The following is a 19414-nucleotide window of genomic DNA, read 5'->3' on the forward strand; positions in this document are numbered from 1 at the left end:
CGTGGAGGTGTTCCCGAGCTCCCCATCCCTGCCCAGGCACTCCAGAGCAAGAATCTGCTCCTTTCCCAAGTGCCTTAACTCTGGATCCCTTCACAGCTGGGTCCTGCCACGGGAAGGGGAGTCAATTCTTGTCAATAAGTCCCTGTGGGACGGACCTTGATCTCGTTGGGGTGGCAGAGGGATGCTGGGTGAGGGGGCGCTTTGGGGTCGCTCCCGGCTCTTCGTGCAGCCCAAGAATCAGAAGCAAATGAGGCTCTGTCCTTCAAAACACACAACACGAGAGCACGGGGGGAGCTGAGCGCAGGCAGCGCTTGGGCTAACTTCAGCTCACACTTTGGGCTCTGAATTTCCTCGGAGCTGTTTACAAGGGCTGAATAAAAACCTCCCACCCCCCCCCAGCACGGAGCTGATGTTGCCCAGAACATCCCCCTCATCCCTCCCTTTTGGGAAGGGAAAAAAAAAACAGGGAAGGAGGGAGGAGTGGGAGAGAGGAGGAGAGAGGGAGAAAGTGAGCTCACGTTCACACGTTGGGAAAGAGGCTGGTCTTGCGATGCCTTTGAATATTTCACTTTTAGGCAGTTCCCCATCAGTCAGGCTCACGCATCCGAGCCGAGCTGAAGCCAACTCCAGCCATGGGCAGCACCAGGAGGGCTGAGATCTGATCGCACGCAGCAAGCCCCGGGATCTTCGGCTCAATTCCACCTCCAACCCCGGCGGCAGCAGCACGCACACACACACACATTTACACATCCCCGCGTCGGCAGAGCAGCTGAGCAAACACCTTGTCTCTCCTCCCCAGGATATACCCGCTCGCACGCATCTCCCTTGCTCTCCTCCTGGCTTCCCGGAGGATCCTGCCGGCTGTTTTCCATGGAGAAAGTCCAGGGAGAAATGGAGATTGAGAGATGGGAAAGAAGTGAAGAGATCTCAGACGCAGAGAAAAAGGTGATTCAAGAGACATGGAGCAGAGTCTATGCAAACTGCGAGGACGTGGGGGTCTCCATACTCATCAGGTATTTAAAATCCAAGCAAACAAGGCAGAAAAAAAAAGGGAAGCAGCACATCCAACTGCATCTCTTTATAGCTCAGGAAGAGGCAGAACAATATATAGAACCGGACTGGAATGAATGACAGCGAGTGGGGAGCTGGCTGGGTGTATTTGCTGCCTGGGAGCAGGGAGGGTTTCACAGCACTCCTCTGATTTCCACACCTTCGAGCCGGGTGGTGGCGGCGGGGGGAGCCGCGGCGGGGACTTTGGGGGAAGCTGCTGCCATCACAAAGGTCACCTTAGCCCGAGGATGGAGCTGGGGGGGGTGTGGAGGAGCGCGGTGGGGAGGAGAGCGGTGCTGGGGTGGGCTGGGGGTGGGTTGTGGTGTGTGTGTGTGTGTGTCCCCCGTTAGCTGCGTGTGGATGGATGGCATCGGTACGTAGCAGGCTGGCGGGTGAAATAATGCGAGTTGGGAGCCAAGATCAAACCCAAAGCAGGTGTGACTCCCAGGGCACCATCTGTGCCTCCGGCAGCAGCGTCGGCGGGAAGGAGAGCGCTGGAGTTGGCGGTGGAAGGGGGAATGTGGGGGGCACAGGAGGGAGAGGGGGGCACAGGGCCCTGGGAGCGGGATGCTGAGCATCACCCGAAGGCATGGGGCTGGGGCAGCTCGTGAAACCAAGCAGGGGAGATGCTCTGGAGGTGGGGAGCAGAGGCAGGTTTCTTGTGTTGTCTGGGGGTGCAACCCTTGTTCAGGTACCCCGGGAAAGCACCAGGTGGGAACCCCATGGGGTGCTGCGGATGCTGGGAGTTCAGGGTGTCAGTGGGGTGCGGCACCCAGAGGACGTTTCCCTTATTTAAGTGGGGAGAGGAGGATGGTGAGGGTGAGGACAGGGGCAGGCGAGATGCCGACACTGACCTGTTGGCAAACAGCAAAGATGCTCTGCAGAGAGACAAAGCTCCCACCACCCATCCCGGGGAGCAGCAAAGCAGGAATCCTGCCTGGACCCGGGTCCAGGAGCCTGGGTTGTGTCCTTCCCGTTTCGCTCCTGCAGCCCGGGCTGAGGGCGCTGGGAGAACCCCTCGGATGGATGCGCTGTTTGTTAATCATCATCCGAAAGTTTTCCAGGAGGCTGAGAGCAAATGGGATCCCGAGCCCACGGGATCTGCAGAGAGCAGGGGCTGGTTCCCCTCCAGGCTCACTGCCAGCACTGCAATGGGGCAAGACCCCTCTGCAGAGAATCCAAGATGACATTGAGTCCCCTCTCTGCCTCTCCTCGGGCTTTCCTTGTTTCAGAGCTGGTTCGCAGTGGTCCCCATTGCTCCTGCTCCATGTAGGCAACCAGGCCAGTCAGGAGCTGTGACACCAAACCCACCTGGGCTGGGCTTGAAGCTGCAGTTGGCAGAGGGCTGGGGGATGAGAAATTCTTCTTTTCCCCATCATAAAGCCACAGACTGGCTTGGGTTGGAAGGGACCTTAAAGCTCCTCCAGCTCCAGCCCCTGCCACGGGCAGGGACACCTTCCATTAGAGCAGCTTGCTCCAAGCCCCTGTGTCCAACCTGGCCTTGAACACTGCCATGGGGGCAGCTTCCCCATGAGCTTCAGCATGGCCCTGGCCAGCAGCTCCTGCCCAGCACCCAGGTGGAGCCATGGCCCCGTGGGGACCACGTGGCAGAGCTCTGGTCCTGACTCAAACTTTACCCATAGAAGTTTCTCCTCGAGGTTTTCCCCCTGGCTGGGATGCAGCGCTGTGCTGAGGGGTTCCCCCATTGCTGTGCCACCAGGACATGACTGAGCTGGCTCCCAGGGTGAACCCCGGCTCCTTGGGGGCCTTCCCGTGTTTGTCCATGACACGTGCCCTGGCACATCCCAGTTAAACCCACCACCCGCTCCCTCAGCCAGAGCTTCCCTGGGATGCTTCAAGTAAGATCTGGACTTTCGGTGCACACCCCCAGGGATGGTGGTGGTGGAGTGTGGGAGAACTCCCGTCCCCTCCAGCATCCGCGGCTGGAGCAGCACATCTGCCTGCATCCCTGTGCCACGGCTCCCTCTGGCAGCAAACCCCATTCCCAAAGAGAGCCTCCTGCTGCTGCCCGAGCCCTGCTCCCCCCGTCAGCTCCGACAGCTCAACCTGCGCTCCCCTGGGAAGCGTGTGCCCGGATAAAGCCGCCGTGGCCGGGGCTGGGAGCACCATCGGCTGCGTTTCCCAGCTGGCATCAGCCGCCGGGAGAAGTGGGTCATGCGTGGAGGCCGCCGGGAGCCCAGGCAGTGCGGGAGGGATGCAGCCGCTTCCCAAGACATGATTCAGCAGCTCCAGAGGTCGGGGCTGGGGAGGGGGGTGGTGGGAGGCTGCTGGTGCCGTGCGATGGATGCGATGGGTGCAATGGACGTGGAGGATGCGAGGGATGCGATGGGGGTGATGGGTGCGATGGATGTGATCGATGTGATCGGTGTGAGCTGACCCAGCACCCTTTTGGGTACGCCTTCGCAAGGTGCCAGGGGCTCAGAGCCACCCCAGCCAGCCTCCAGGCTTTACTGGCACAGGGCTGGAGTTGCTCAACACCTTGCTGGGGAAACTGAGGCAGAAAGGAAAGTGCACATGGGTGGCCAAGGAGAGGGAAGGGGAGTGCGTGGCAGTGGGACCTGGTTGGTGCAACCCCCGTCTGCAGAGTGATAAAAGGAGGCACATCGGTTAGCACCTGCATTTCTGTTGTTGGGGTTGTGAGTGGGGAGTTGCCTGTATCTGGTGGCAGAGGGTCCCTCCATGCTTTCCTGCTCCATCCCCTCTCCATCCATCCAGGGCTGCTGGGGGCAGGGAATGACTTTTTTCCATGTGGGAAGGGCAACACCTCTGAATTTAAAGGGTCACAATGAACCTGGGGCCCGATTCATTGCCCTGAGGGTGGAGGCAGCGATGCCCACCCAAAGGCAGTGATAGGGAGGGCTGCAGTGCCCACCCAGCTCCCTCTGCTCCTCCTCCAGCCCCTGCCCACAGCTCCTCCTCCATCCCAGCCTTTCCGTGCTTTGCGGATGGGGAAACTGAGGCACGGATTTGGACAATGTGTTCTCAGCCCTCATGGCAGTGCCTGGAGCCACAGCAAACCCCTGCGGTCCTGCCAGGGGCACAGCGGGGTCCTGCTCTCACAGAGCCTTTGGGGCCCCAGGGGAACAGAAACACCCGCAATGGGCTGAGCAGCCACCGGATCCTGGGAATCTGCTGCGTGCTTCCAACTGCCTCTAATTGACAATTTCCTCGGTGGGGGAGCTTCACGGTGGAGGAAGCACAGGCTCCTCTCCGCGCTCATCCTCCTCCGGGGCTATGGGGCCTCTGCCGGCTCCATCTCACAGCCACTGCCTTAACCCTTGTGGGGCTGGAGCAGGAGCTGGAGCTGTGTGCATGGGCTGGGTGGCTCCCCTCACAGGTCCCCGTGCCCCCTGGCTCGTTGCTGTGCCTCAGTTTCCCCAGTTGGAATTTAGGGGTCAGACCTTTTTTACAGGACCCCTCACGAAAGCTCACAGCTGGGGAGCCCAGGGGTGTGAGAGGAGCTCTCAGCACCCCTGGCATCTGCATTAGTGCTCGTGCAGCACAGGAGCCCTTCATCACTCCCCAAGCATGATTTATTGCATGGTTCAGTGGTGGCCTTGGCAGTGCTGGGGTCAGGGCTGGGCTTGATGAATGTAAAGGTCTTTTCCAGCCTGGTTGGTTCTGTGATTCCCAGTACCCCATGCTCCCAGAGAGCACCCAGGCAGGGGGAGCATCAGCTCGGGATCCTCACCCCATTCCAGACCCCACTAAACCCGGGCCTCCAGCACTGAAGCCGCAGCCTGTCCCATGTCCCATCGCACACATCCTCTCCCACACCCACACACACGTAGCACAGTCACAGATGTGGGACCACAAAACTCCACGGATCCCATCAGGGGATAAAGCAAAGGGATGGTTTCTGTCAGCTCCTAAGCAAATCCACACCAAATACTAATGCCGTGCCAAGGACAGGCAATGCAACCGGCCACCGCGGGCTGGGCCACCTCTGCAGGGCTTCTCCATCACTGTTCCCTCCAGCTCTGCTCCAGACCCATCAGTTTCCAAACTCCCCACGTTGTTACCTTCTCCTTCTCTCTGAGGAGGTGAAGGAGGGGAAGTGGAAGGATTGCCAGGGCAGAATCAGGCCTTGGATTTCAATGGCCGCTCAGCTGGAGCTAATACACCTGGATCCAGGCAGCTTGCAGAGAGCTTTGCAGTAGAAAAGCACTCCTTGGATGCCAGACGTTGTTGTAAGGTTTAGGTGAAAATAAAGAGCCTGAGCAATGAGTCTGGCCGTGCAGAAAACCCTGGTTTTCCCCAGCTGAATCTAAACCCATGGGTTGAATCCACCCCAAACTGGCATTTAAAGCGATGATTTGCAGCTAGCCCCAAGGCCAAAGTGCTCTGGGGATGTGTCCCTAGGGAAAGGCCTGTTTCTGGATGCCAGAGGGCCAATTTCAGAGCAAAGCAGCTCAGGGAGATGCCCCTGCTGCAGTACCTCACTGTGAAAAGGCCTCAGTGAAAGCCTCCTGTGTGGCAATGTCCCTGTCCCAGGGCTTGTCACGCACTCGGAACCATTGGCTTCAAGCTGCAGCGATGTTCCTCTGGAGACAAGGAGCGACCAAGAGCAGCGGGGCTGTGTCCTGCTGAGCAGGACACCCATGAGGAACCCTTTCCAAAGCAGCAGCCCCCTCCATGGGCAGTGAAGGGCTGATGGGGGGGGGTTCAATGAGCCCTGTGCAGGAGCAGCCCCTTTCCCTGCGCTGGGGCAGGACCTGGAGCCAGCCCTTTCATGGCCAAGGGGCAGCGTGGGGATCGCTGCGGCACATCCCACACCCGGCACAGCCGCGGGGCTGCAGCAGCTCTCAGGGTGACCCCAGAAGAGCGATTCCCCTGTCCCAGGGCTGCTCTTGCATCTCTTGTGAAGGCTAAAAAGATCCCGCTCCGCACCCCGAGAGCTGCAGGGACGTCCCTGGGTGGGAGAGGAGGTGGCGGACGTCGTGTTCCCAGTTTCACTGGAATTCTGCTGGAGGGGTGACAGATCCCAGCGCAGGGACCATGTCCCTGTGGAGCTGGGTTACCCCTGCTCCAGCCAGCCAGGGGTTGAGTCTCCCCCCCAAACCCCTCCACTGTCCCTGGGGATGGGGGACATGGAGCGGGGCTCCAGCAAGCTCCATCCTCATGCTTCAGAGGCAAGAGTCACCTCTTAGCATCCTTTCCTAACCCCCATCGTCTGGTTGGGGGGCGGATATGCTGCTGTCAAGGCGGAGGGGCTGATGTGATGTCCCTGCCTGCTGCTTGCTCCCCGTGGGCAGGGATGCAGGCAGGGACAGTGGCTTGGCAGCAGAGAGGGGCAAGGACACTGATGTGGAGGGGCTGAGGATGATGCTGTGGAGGAAGGCACTGAGTGAAGGGCCGTAGGAAACTGGAGGTGTGAGGGAGAGCCACTTTGGTGCTGTTAATTCATTTATCTGGTGAAAGCTGTCCTTACCCCAGCCTAAAGGTTCACCAAAGCCCAGGGGGTTTGGGCTGAATCTACACATGTGGGAGGGGAAGACAACAGCAATGAGGACTTGGGGGTGTGAGCAGGACATGAACCCAGGGCTTGCTTGCTCGTACCCAGATTTATTCAGCTGCATCTTTGCTGCTGGGACCTCTCCCACCCTCACTGGGGTGTCCTGGTCCCTGGGGCTCTGCAGTGCATGGGGTGTTAGAGATGTGCTGGAATCTGCTCCCAAGGCTCTGCAGGGGGACGTGGGCTTCTCCTGGAGGAAGGCCATGGGAAGAGGAGAGCAGCACTTCTCCTCAGCTGTACCGCTTGAATTTAGCATCACTGCATGGACCAGGGGCTTGGCCCTTTTGCCTCCAGCCCTCTCACTCCGGAGCTGCTGCCCATCACCACCTCCACCCTCATGAGCCCTCATGGAGAGGACACAAGCAGGCGCCATCCTCTTCTTCCTCCACTCACATTTGCCTTTCCCTGTCTTGCTGGGCAGTGGCAAGGATGTGGCTGGAACCTTTCCCACCTTGGGCTGGGGGCTGTGAGCACAGGCAGCACCCAGCACCCCAGCACCCCTGGAACCGGGATGCTGGACTACAGGTGGCTGAGAGGAGCAGGGGGGAGCGAGTGGCAGCCCTCAGCATAATAAATAGCAGCATCACACAGCACCTGCCTACCCATTATCAGCTGCTTTGTAGGCTCCCGAGCAGAGAGGAGCTGAAGGAGAGGTTGGAAAAGGGACACGGAGAGGCTCCAGGCTGCGTCAGAGAGAGTTTCTCCCACATAAAGGGATGAGGTGAGAGAAAACATGAATGCACGGGTAGGGAAAGCCAGCAAAGCCAAGTGTACGAGCGGTGGCTGAGGCTCAGCTGCAGCCTCCCAGCACCTTGGAGGGCTCGCTGGTACTTACCCCTGCAGTTTGCAAACAGGGTTAAGTGAAGCATCAAGGGTTTAGGTGCTTGGGGGGCCAAGGGAGCAGCACCCAGGTTTCATCCTTCCAGCGGGGGACAGAAGGAGGCAAAAGGCATGAAGGTTTCCTCCGTGTGGGGTTTGGGAGAGGGAGGAAGATGGGGAGATGCGGAAGTGGTGCCTCTCCTGGGTAGAAACCAGGTTCCCAGTGACTGCAGTGGGTTTGCACCTTAATTATTTCCTTTGGCTCTGCTGTTGTGTCCTTAAAGTTGTTAAAAGGGCAAAAGGGAGAGGAAAAGCAAAGCTGACATCCTGTCCATCGGCTCCAGATGCAGCTTACAGAGCACAAATGAGCGGGCGCGGAATGGAAGCGCTTAAAAAGAAACTTAATGAGATTGGTATGCAGGCATCTGCTTCCTATCAATCATCTGGTGTGATATGGAATGGGAAATGTCATCTGTTTAATGACTCTGATGAAGAAAAAGAGCCCCGAACGCACACACGCACATCATGACCCAACAAAATACCGGAGCCTGGGATGTTTGAACTCTCAGAAATGTTCTGTAGATGGAAAAACCCCAACTGACACCTCTCCCAGCTCACTGTTGTTTGCCTTGTTTTATTTCTTCCCCCTCTTTTTCCTTTCCCTCTCCTTTCCTCTGGTTATATTTAACCTTTGTGTTAAATTAATCTTCTCTGTTTATTAACACGGAGCACTGAGCCAACCTTCCTTCCCCCTTGGTTCCACAGCTCAAGTATTCGCTCCAGGCCAGCTCTTCCTGCAGGAGTTTTCCTCTCTCCACCCCTGCAGAAGGGGAAGGTGCAGGTCTGCAGCCAGCCACGGGTTTGCTTCAGCTCAAAGCAGAGATGCTTTGGGCTCCCCTGGTTCAGTTCCCCATCAGTGAAGGGGAGCATTGAGCACGGGAGCAGGGGGTTGCTGGGTTTGCATCCCTCCACTCTTTCTTGTCCCTTAGGGAAGCTGCTAGTGCTCAGCTCCCATGGGAACATCTTCTCCAGGGTCTGTGAAGTGGGGAAAGGTTGGAAACCAAATATTTGAATCCTTCACTGGCTTCACCCAGGTTGGGGGTTTTGGGGATTTAATCCTGGTGGAGCTGGATGGAAGGGGCAGAGAGGCAGAGGTGATGCCAGGGGGGAGGCGTGAAGCCTCAGCTCCTGCTCCCAGGTGCATCGGTCCCAGTGGCTTCTTTTGGTCCTTCTCTTGGGGGGATGATGCTGTGATCCCTGGGGATGCAGGGCTTGGTTCCCGCTTGCTGTACCCCTTCTGTTGAAAGAACTAGGAATTTTTCCTGCCCTGGCTCTTCACAATCTCATGTCCCTGAGCTGAGATCAAACAGGGTTTTCCAGGGAGCTTCTGATGGTTTGGGATTTGGGATGCATTGGCCGCTGGCAGCCTCCTTCCCCTGCTTGGGGTGGTCTGTGGGCAGCAGGTCCCCCTTCCAGCAGCACCCCCTCCTCCCAGTGCCCAGGGGATGCCAGCCGGAGCCAGAGGGTAAGGGGGAAAAGATCCAGGAATGGCAGAGCCTTAGCTCTGACCTTGGTGGGGTGTTGGATGCCTGTAGCTGGAGGACGTTGATGTCAGGGGCTGGCTGGAGCTGCAGGATCGGGGCTGCAGCAGAGGTGGGAGGGATGGGACAGGGGAGAAGGATGCTGGGGCTGGGTGGAACAGGAACATTTGTCCTGTTGGGAACTGCTCAGGGCAGAAGCCATGAATCCTGGGGATGGCGCTGCCTGCATGGCTGGCCTGGGGGACCCATGTCCATCCCCAGCCCCCCCACTGACAGCTCCGGGCTGAAGGGGACAGACTGAGCACCTCTGGTGACAGGAGCCGGAGGCGGTTCGGCCTCAGGGGAGCTCTCCCAAGAGGGACCAGATGTGGCAGGAGGAGCTTTGCGGACGGGGAGGCTGCGCAGTAACAGGAGTTTTGTCCTGGGTCCCCTCCTGGTTTTAAAAGCAACACCTTGTCTCCCTCTTCCACCTTCCTTCCTTCCTCCCCCACCCTGTTCGCTGCCTTCACACCTCCAAAACCTATTTTGGGCCATCTGATGAATCCCAGATGCCTCGGGGAAGCAGCAGGAGCCGTGGTGCACTCCAGGCGCTGCTTCACGCCGCTTCCTTGGCAATGCCCCCAAGCTTTCACAAGCCAAGGGAGCGGGGGAAGGAAGGGAGGAAGGAAGGGAAAAGGAGGATAACGCAGTGGTAAATGAGGCTGGTCCTCGATAGTGAGATGATTTGGGGAGTGGGGAAAAGAATCCCACCTGGTCCTGGAGGGGATGGTTGGGAATAGAGATGGGATGGATTCACATGGCTTGGGATGGTGCTTGGGGCAGGGGTTGTGGCTTGGGAGAGGGGATGAGGGCGTCCATCTGGATGATGGGGACAGTCCTGGGAGATGTCTGCCACCTCCTGAGCATCCTTCCCTGGTCCAGGTGGAGGAGGAGGCAAGGAGACCCCTGTAGGGAGGGAGCTGGGTGAAAGGGGAAGCAAGCACTGACGTGGCTCTCTCCTGTGCAAATGGGGTGGAAGCGGGTGGTTAATGTGAGACCAGCATCAGCCCTGCCTGCAGAGAGTGACCGGCTGCTGCCATCAGTGGCCCCAGCCCTGCACTCTGTCACCTTCTGCCCCAGGGAGCTCAGCTGCGGCCACAGCTTCACCTGCTCCAGCTGCATTTCATTTGGGTTGGTGCAATCCTGCAGCAAAAGGGGCACTCAGCCCCTCAGAGAGGCTGCTGGGCGCTGTGGGACATCAGCTCCTGGCATAGGTGAGCAGTGCCATGAGCCGCTGGTGGGGCTGACGTGTGAAAGGTGGGGGCATCCTCAGCATGGGGATTTGTTTTGGGTGACAGTGCAGGAATAAAGCCCATGGGACTGGGGAGTAGGGGCTGGGAGAGGGTGGCTGGGATAAAGAGAGGTGGTCACGCTCCCCTCCAGCTCTCTGAGGCAGGACATGATGTATGTGGGTATGAATATAGCATCTGCGCTCCTGGGAGGAGTCTGGGTACCAAGAGCTCAGCCTGGTTTGTTGATGAATATCCAGCTGTGATGCTTTTGCAGCAGATAAGGAAGGCTGGGGAGAAAGGCATTAACCTGCTGGGTTCAGGCATCTGAATACCACAGCTCCAAAGGAATTCAGGGAGGAAAAGCAGCCCTGGCTGTGTTAGATGCAAGGGGGTGGTTTCCAGCATCGCCACCACTCCATGCTCTGCTTTAACCTCTCCGCCTGCTCTCACCCTCCTGATGGAATTTGATGTCTGCTCTTTCTTGCAGGTTTTTTGTCAACTTCCCCTCGGCCAAGCAGTACTTCAGCCAGTTCAAGCACATGGAGGACCCCTTGGAGATGGAGAGGAGCTTGCAACTGCGGAAGCACGCTCGGCGGGTCATGGGTGCCATTAACACTGTGGTGGAGAACCTCAATGACTCCGAAAAGGTCTCCTCGGTTCTGGCCCTGGTGGGCAAGGCCCATGCCCTCAAGCACAAAGTGGAGCCCATCTACTTTAAGGTAAAAGATAGGAGCATCTCAGGGATGCTTTAGGAATTAGGAAGAGGGCAGGAAAGAGGGAGCTGTGGTGCTGCCTGCCCTAACCTGGAGGGGGTTGGCTGGTCCTGGGGGTTGCTCCCCATGCAGCTGAGGTGTCCCACTGCGATGCTGTCCCATGCAGATCATCGTTCCTAAGTGCAGCCAAGCCGGAGCAGCGATACCTCCTGCTCAGGGAAGCCTGCCTGCCTGCGTCCTGCCTGCAGCCCCTCCGGCATGGCTGTGGCTGTGTGGCCCCTTCTGCTAGAAGTGCATGGTAGAAGGAACTAAATAATTGGAGGTGCCTGAATTGAGGAGATGCTGGAGCCTGCAGCAGCACCCCATGGTGCTGGGTGTCCGCCTGCCCTCTGCCCCGGCAGGCCGGTTACCTGGGGTGCCAGCAGACCTTCAGCCATCAACCTCGGAGCATCGCTATTCCCAGGAGGAGCAGGAAAAGCCCAGCCCCGCTGTTAGCTGCTCCCCGGTGAGTTATTAACCCTTTGGTGCCTTGCAGAAACTGACTGGTGTCATGCTGGAGGTCATCGCTGAGGAGTACGCCAACGACTTCACCCCGGAGGCGCACGGTGCCTGGACCAAGATGAAGACCCTCATCTACACGCACGTGACGGCGGCGTACAAGGAGGTGGGCTGGGCGCAGTACCCCACCGCCACCCTGTGAGCGGCCCCCGGGCCGGGCGAGGGGCAGGGAGGGCTTCACTCACCCCAGGACTTCACTCTGGTCTCTGCTCAAGGTCTGTGCTCGGGCTGGGGAGCCCGCGAGGGCCGGCTCCCTTGGCTGCCCACTCACAATTGGATCTCCAAGGGGGTTAAAACCTATCTCAATAAGCCAAAATAAACCAGAACCACGAAGGGTGAGGGTGGGTCGGGGTGAAGCGGTGGCAGAGGATGCTGGAAAGGGATGCAGAGCACAAAGGGAGAGCGTTTGGTTGTTGCCTCCATCTCGCTGGCCTGGCCTGTCCATCACCACCTCTCACCTCCTGCGCCTCGCTTGCTCCACCTCAGAGCCCTTTGCCCAAGCAGCAGTGCTGTGCAGCCCCATTGCTGATGAACAATGTGACCCTGGTTTTCCATGCACAGCCCCCAGGGAAACCCGGCTCCTTGCTTTTGCGGGTGTGATGCTTACGGGGAGCACCGGCTGGCACTGAAAACACTTTGCTTTGCACTTTCTCTGCTCCCCTGGCAGGGTGACAGGGCTGATGGCTGCAGCCAGAGCCATTCCTGGCGTCCCATCACCTGCACCATGGGTTGGCAGCAGCCCTTTCCTCTCCCTTCATCCATAGTCCCTCTCCTTGCTTGGCTGCTGCAAACCCTCCCGGGGTTGAAGGGAGCAAGGGGGTGGGCAGGATGTGCTCCTCTGTCGTTAGAGAGGGAAGAAGGAAGAATCATGGACTGGTTTGTGTTGGAAGGGACCTTACAGCTCCTCCAGCTCCAACCCCTGCCACAGGCAGGGACACCTTCCACTAGAGCAGCTTGCTCCAAGCCCCATCCAACCCACCCTTGATGGGCTTGTGAGGCACACACTGCACCATCGCCCTGGGAGCTGGTGTCTGCAGGTCTGGCCAGCAGCCGGCAGCAGGGTGGTGCAGGGATGAAGGGCTGGGGCAGCTCTGCCCCGCACGGTGACAAGGGGTGCTCAGGATGTGATCAGTGTGTCCTATGAAGCGGACACAGCAGGAGGGGGCTCCCGCGTGTGAAGGGAGGTCCCTGCTCTGTTAAATCAGTCACGAACTTGTCGCTTGGAGCATGCTCCTGCCCTCTTGGTGAAACTGGGTTCCTTCAAATAAAGTGCCTGGTAGGAACCAGCCCTTGCAGGAGCCGTGTCCCTCCTCAGGGGCTCCAGTGCCTGGCAAAGGCCTCTTTCCCCCCCCCAGAATCCAAGCCGTGGCTGCAGGGCTTGCGGTGCTCATTCTGCTCCAGCGCCGGCTGTCCCTGGAGCTCTGGGTGAGCTCTCTTGGTTTCTGCCTCAGTTTCCCCTTCAGTTACAAAAAGGAGGAGGAGCAGCCCCGGTGCCTCTTGCACATGTGCTTGGATTAATAGGATGCCTGGCAAAGGGATGGGGATGAGGCATCGGATGTGCTGGGAAGCTTTGGCATCCTCATCACCCAGCACTGCCCAAAAGGTCTCTGATGGTTTTGAAGTGCCAGCATTAAGGGCAATGCTCCCTATTGAAGTGGGAGGGGGGTTCCCTTCTGAGATTGGCTCTGGCCTCACTACCCTGGTGTTTTGCTTCCAAACCAAGGGGCTCCTCTGCCCCCTGGCACTGCTGGGGAGGGGGGGGTCCCCGCTCCCAGAAAAGCTCTTGATGGGGTTTTCCACTTTATTCCACCGGCTGTAACATCAGGTTCCTGCTCAGCATCCCTGTTGGGCCCCAGCCCTGCCCCTTCCATCACCCATGCCCAGATGCTGGCGCAGCCCAGGGCTGCTGCTGAAGGCAGCAGAAGAGATGTGCTTGGGGGAAAGACGTCACCTCCTGTTCCTCTGGGCTCACTCCTATATAGCCAGGAGCTTGTGCCATCACCCAGTGCCCCAGCTGGGCAAAGGGGAGGTTGGGGAGGGCTCTAAACCTCTTGGCTGCTTTCCCCAGGGCCCTGGGACCAAGGTTAGTCCCAAAACAGCCCCAGGATCCCACTAGTGTCACAACAACCCCTTTCTCTGGCCTTGCTGTTCTTTCCTCCTGGTGTCCCACAATAAACCAGGTGGAGAAGAGCAATGGAGCCTAGAGGGTTGGGTGAAATAATGGCACCGTTGTCCTTGGCAAGGTCCAGGGGGGTTAGCAAAGGGACAGGCACAAGGTGCAAGTGATGCTGCTCTGCTGCTGTCATTTAGAGTCAGCACCCCCAAAACAGAGCCCAGCAGCCTGAACAGTGACAGTGCCAGAGCTGATGCCTGTGGCTCATGTCTGAGCGTGGCTGGCAGAGGCATCCCTCAAAGAGCAGCTGCTGCTGGGGTCAGGATTAGGCCTATGCAGATGGGAACAGACCTGTTCAGTCACTGACCTTGCTTCAGTGCAGGGCTGGAGAGCGATTGCCTGGAGCAGGACTGCTGGGTTTGATGGTTTTGGGGTGCATCACGAGCTGCATTGATCCCCGCCAGCCCCTCGGGTCCAGCAGCGCATATTTTCAATGAGCTCCTGCTCCGTGGATGCAGGGTCAGGAATGTTTCTGTACAGGGGGGTCTCCCCTCAGACCAAGCTCACACCTTGACCTTTGAGGTTAATGTTCTCCACGTTGGGAATCTTGTTTGTGCAGTGCAAACCTTTCCTCTCCCTTCCCACAGCCGAAACCGGGCTCGGTCACCATCGGTAGAGGTGATTTGGGGTGGCTGGAAAGTTCCCATGCTCATGCCCCACCTACCCGAGTGCCTTGGCTTTGAGGGGGCAGCAGTGAGGTCCCCCCTCCACCCACCTTGGAATGGGGCTTGGTTTCTTCTTGTGTTTCCAACCTGTTCCTTTGCACCCCTTAGGACAAACCAGGCCGTGACCTGGTGCAGCCGCATCCGCTGGGCTGGGGGTTGTTTTTTGCAGGCACATCTTTCCCGAGGAACTCCAGATGTGTGCAGCTGCTGTCCCCCGCAGCCCCACTGCAGCCAGGCAAACACACGCAAACAAAACCATGTTTATTTTTACCAGCTCTGGAGGAAGTGGGATGGAGCAGGGAGGGCAGCCAGGGCAGAGCTCGGGAGGGAGGAGATGGAGATAAAGCAAACTGCCCCCCTGCTGCTGCCCGTGCGGAGGAGGCGTTGCTTAAACCAGGGGAAATTCATCTGGGAGAGATGAAAATGAGCAGAAAAAGGAAGAAACACCATTCCAGAGTGACAGGGCTGAGGAATGCCGTGCGGAGGAGCAGAAAGGGAGGCTGGGTCCTGGCTCTCTGGTGCACATGCCTGTAGAGCTGTTCCCTGTTACTGCCTGTCCTGTCACCCCCTGCACCCACTGCAGCCGGCTGGGGACCCCCTAACCCCAGCTCCTATTCACTGGGGCTCAGCACTTCACCCCCCGGTGTGCTTGGGCTCAGCTTTTCCTTGCCTTGGTGGTGGCAGGATCTGGCCCCTGGCTCTGGTGCCTCTGCATTAGCATCAGTGCTGGGCTGGGACCCAGGGCCTGGGTGGGAAAGTCTCCGTGGCCCCTGCAGCAGAGGAATGCTGGGGGGGGATCTGGGATCTCTTGGACAGGGTGTCCCCCCCGAACACCTCATCCTGGCTCTCTCTGGGCACACCACATCAACCAGTTTGTGTCCCCTCACCCTGCGGTCATCACTGTGTCTGGTCAGAGGGAGCTCAGTGCTGGAGGGAACAGGAAGCATTGAGTTAGGATGAGACATGGATCCCATCCACTACATGTGCCCCCCTCCCTGTGGCCAACACTCACAGCAGGTATAGCTCCATACACACCCAGCCAGCTAGAGGGACACCCCAGTGCCACCAGGGCCGCTTGGACAAGGAACCCTTAAAGACCTTGCGCCACCACCGTCCATCCCCTCTTACGGTGAGACCAACCCCAGAGCCACAGGCTCTCCCGGGGGAATCCTCCTGCATCTCTGCCAGTTTGCTCCAGTTTGCCCCAGTAACGGGGATCCCAGCGTCTGTGGGGAGGTGCCCAGCGACTTCAGTGGGGACCAGAGCTCAGCCTTCCCTGCCCCTTGCCGTAGGGAAGCTGCCCTGGAGCACTGCTGGGTAGAAGGGACCCCCATGAGCTAACCTCGGGCCGACTCACACACAGGCAGGGGTAAACCCCCCCTTTGGGCCTGCCCTCTTGGGCAGCCACTAACTGCTTCCCATAGCTGAAGTTGTCTCTAACTGTTGGTATGTCTTAACCAGTCCCACCGTGACCCACAGACGTGAGCCCGGCGTGGTCCCATGTAACTCCGTGTCTTTCCGTGACCGCTGCGGGTACTGTTCGTGTGCGTGTTCCTCGGCGCTTCCGTGCTGGTTTCGTGTACGATGGGTGTAACTTGTTCTTCTTTTTGTAGGTTTTTAGTATGTTTGTAACCCGACAGAATGGCGTTATTAAACTGAAACTTGTATCTTCAGTGGATGAACCAACCAACCTCCTCCAGCTCTGCTTGGCTTCTTTCTGGCGGGGTCGGGGCGGAGGGGTCTGTGGGTCGTGCTGTGGGATGCCGGGGAGGGGGCTTTGTGGCTGGAAAGCAGCAGCAAAGGGAGGAGATGTGCCCTGACGTGCCCTTCACTGCTCTTCTGCGCCAAGGGTGGTGGTAGAGGTGGCCGGAGGCATCTTACTGATGGGCTCAAGTGGGAAGGGGAAGGTCTGCTCCTCCTCTGGGCTCTTTGCTTGGCTTCCAGGTACGTTGTGCAAACCTCTGAGGGCTATCCCTGGATCGGGAGCTGTCCCCGTGCCTTTGCCAGCCCACCCCAAAATGCAGGTATGGAGAATGAACTACATGGGACTGGCCGGGCACTCTCCCTTCCTGATGTCCTAAGGCTGGTTTGCAGCCTCCATGGCACGTGGATCCAGGCATGCCCCAAGACGAAAGCTCCTCTGGACGTGAAACCTGCAGTGGTGATGGCCTCAGGACGCAGCAACCGCGACCACCAAGGATGTGAGATAGTTCCCAGCCTTTAAAACCAGCAGGCAGCTCCCTGAGCAGCAGGAGCCAAGTTTTCCATGGGTCGGTCCCACGCGGCTCCCCCTGTTCCTCTCGCTGCGGCTGGGTCACGTTGCAGTGGGATGGGTCCCAGCACGGTCGGGTCATGTTGTGGTTTCCCTCCGTGGATCTTTCCAGCTCCCTCCTTTGTAAAACGGGCCCATGATGTACTTGAGACCTCTGTCAGATTTGCTTGATGCCGGCCAACCTTTCCAAAGCTGTTGGCAGAGGCCTTGGGGACGGACAGACAGACAGACGCATGTTGTGGTCCCATAAGCCCCATTTCTGTGGGATGCAAGGCTTGGAAAAGAAACCCAAGCAAGCCTTTTTGTTGTGCTCTTCTCCACTGATGCCAAGTTACATCAGCGCAAGGGAAGGGGAAGCTCATCCCACCAGGGTGGTGGAAACCACCCGCATCTGGCCACAAGCAATTTGAAAGGGAGCGATCCCGGCTTAGGACCCTGGTCTGAGGCTGGGGAGGGCTCAGTGGGGTCTGAGAGGGAGAAGGGCAGAGGTCGGTGCCTTGGGGGCTGCCCAAGGTCTTGGGGAGCCTGATGCTGGCTTGTCTCCTGTTGGGCTGAAGGCAACGGCAGTGTTCTCCAGCCCTGCACGTGGTGGAATAGCTCTCACATGGGCAGGCACTTGGGCTACTCTGGAGTCCCCAAGCTACAGGGGAGCCTATTTCTTCCCTGCAGTTTAGCCAAGCCCAACCTGCCATAGCCATGGAGAAGGGAACCACAGGTTAACCTGGGGAGGGGAATATCTGCCTGCTTCCATCTGTTCTCTCCTGCTGTGTCTTTTCTGGGGGAGAAACTACTTGGTGCTGGTAAAGCACCGAGTTCATGGACTCTGCTCCACATCCTGCTCCCTCTTCCAGGTGGAAGCAAGCAGTCAGCAAATCCTGCACACTGCTGTGCTCCCCATGGAAAACACTGCCTGGGAAACCAGGAGAGAAAGGAGCGGCCATCTGAGGAGTGGGGAGGTTGCAGTGGTGACCTGGAGCTCTCAGACCTTTGCACGCTGAGCTGAGAACAGCCAGAAGCAGCAGTGGCCGGAGGGTGCTGACATGGAGCTGGTTTTCCGATGGCTTGTTGAAAAGGAGCTGGGAATTTCAGCATTACTTTGCAGGGAGAAAATACGGACACATCCCTTCGCTTAGTATCGGTATTTACCCCCACTTCCATCACTTTGTGCTGGCTGTGACCACAGTCTCTGGCTGCCCTGTGCCTGGTGTGGGCTAAACCCACTCTGTTCCCAAGTGTCCCAGCCTGGGGATGCTGCTTTCCAGGAGGCCCCCCTCATCCAGGCGAGATGGTGGAGATCCAGCTTCCAGAAACCACCTTGGCTGCCCCGAGAAGCTGCGGCTGCCCCATCCCTGGCAGTGTTCAAGGCCAGGTTGGACACAGGGGCTTGGAGCAAGCTGCTCTATGGAAGGTGTCCCTGCCCGCAGCAGGGGTTGGAGCTGGAGGAGCTTTAAGGTCCCTTCCAACGCAAGCCCCTGTGTGATTTGTGAGTTACGGCTCCATGGGCCTGGTGCAGGTGCTGGCTCAGAGGTGGCACATCGCCAGCCTGTTTCCATAACCCACCGGCACCAGGGACAGCCAAGGGAGAGCCGGGAGGGCACAGACAGAAACGCATCTGCAAGGGGGAGATTAAACAAGAGAATATGAAGTAACTGCGCTGCACAAAGCCCGTTGAAACCCAGCCTGTGGTGGGATGTGGTGGTGAGGAGAAGTCCTCCCTTGTTGTGCTGGGTGGCACAGGGCAAGGAGCCTCTGGAGATGAAGCTTGCAGGCTCCCACCAGCCTGAAGGACACGTCTCTTCTTGTCCATTATCTGCACCCAGATAAGAGCCAGGAGCTCCAGGCTTTGCTGTGTGAACCTCCCTATGGGCACCCTCACCAGCACGGGGGGTTGGTGGCTCCTTGCTCAGAGCAAAGCTCCTGGAGGGATAAAAAAAAAGGCAGGAAAAAGTCATCCCAGCGTGGTGGGGCTGACACTGAGCAGGAGCCGGCCCCTCCTTCCGCGCCCGGCTCCTCCGCAGCCGATCTGGTTTATCTGAGCGGCGCTGAATGTAAACGCTGTCAGCGCCGGCCGGGAGGAATTCCTGGGAATTTGGCAGCCAAGAGCTGCAATAACAGAGCTGGGCCGGGGGGAAGAGCAGAGCTCAGGCTAAAGATGCTCCTGGATAACTTACAGCCAGGCGAAGAGCAAAGAGGGCAGAGGGAGGATGAGGAGAGGACCAGGAGGAGGATAGCTCCAAGGGCCACGCTGGGACCAAGGGAGTGGGGGTGATGGGGAAACCACTCTTGCCCCATGCGCGGGAGCTGGCCCCATGGGGCCTAAGAACGCTTTGCCCCCCTGCCATGGACCCGGGGCGGTGGGGACCGGTCCCGATCACCCTCTGGTTTTGCAGGATGCTCCCGGTGCCGGTGGAGGAAGCAGCGCTGAAGGCACCGAGGTGCTCCCGGACACCTGAACCTGCGGCGTGCCCGGGAGAGGAGCCTCCTGTGCTCCCTGCTCCCAGCCTAGGGGCAGCTCCATCCCCCGGGACGAGCACCAGCTCCACTCTCTGTGGGCAAAGCAGCACAAAGGCATCCCCGTTGCTCGGCGCATTGAACCCCGAACCAAACGGCTTTGCTGCCGGGAGGATTCCCAGCCCCACGCAGCTGGGACATCCACTGCTCTTCAATACAAGCCCTCTTTATGGACCAGTGTGTCTGCTTTAAGGGAAGGCTTTCAAAAGCCACCCTGCGGGTGCTGCTGTTTGCATGTGGGATCAGTTTGGAGGCTGATGTTCCAAACGGCTCCTGAAATAAAATAGCCATCGGGCTCTGCTGCA

The 19414-nt window shown here is 58.6% G+C and overlaps 1 protein-coding gene across 1 annotated transcript; it reads left to right on the top strand.

Annotated features, from left to right (window-relative positions):
* The first annotated feature begins 527 nt into the window (after nucleotides 1-527).
* CYGB (cytoglobin) lies at nucleotides 528-19414 on the top strand. Its single transcript, XM_061455635.1, is given in 7 exon segments — nucleotides 528-1013; nucleotides 10705-10936; nucleotides 11466-11626; nucleotides 18989-19064; nucleotides 19066-19099; nucleotides 19102-19147; nucleotides 19149-19414. Coding segments are annotated over 7 exon segments (735 nt in total). The 5' UTR covers nucleotides 528-870; the 3' UTR covers nucleotides 19192-19414.

The sequence above is a fragment of the Pezoporus flaviventris genome, unplaced genomic scaffold, assembly GCF_033815535.1.
Source record: "Pezoporus flaviventris isolate CSIRO_AGI_PZ_B2104156 unplaced genomic scaffold, CSIRO_AGI_Pfla_v1 ptg000020l, whole genome shotgun sequence".
NCBI classification, from domain to species: Eukaryota; Metazoa; Chordata; class Aves; order Psittaciformes; family Psittacidae; genus Pezoporus; species Pezoporus flaviventris.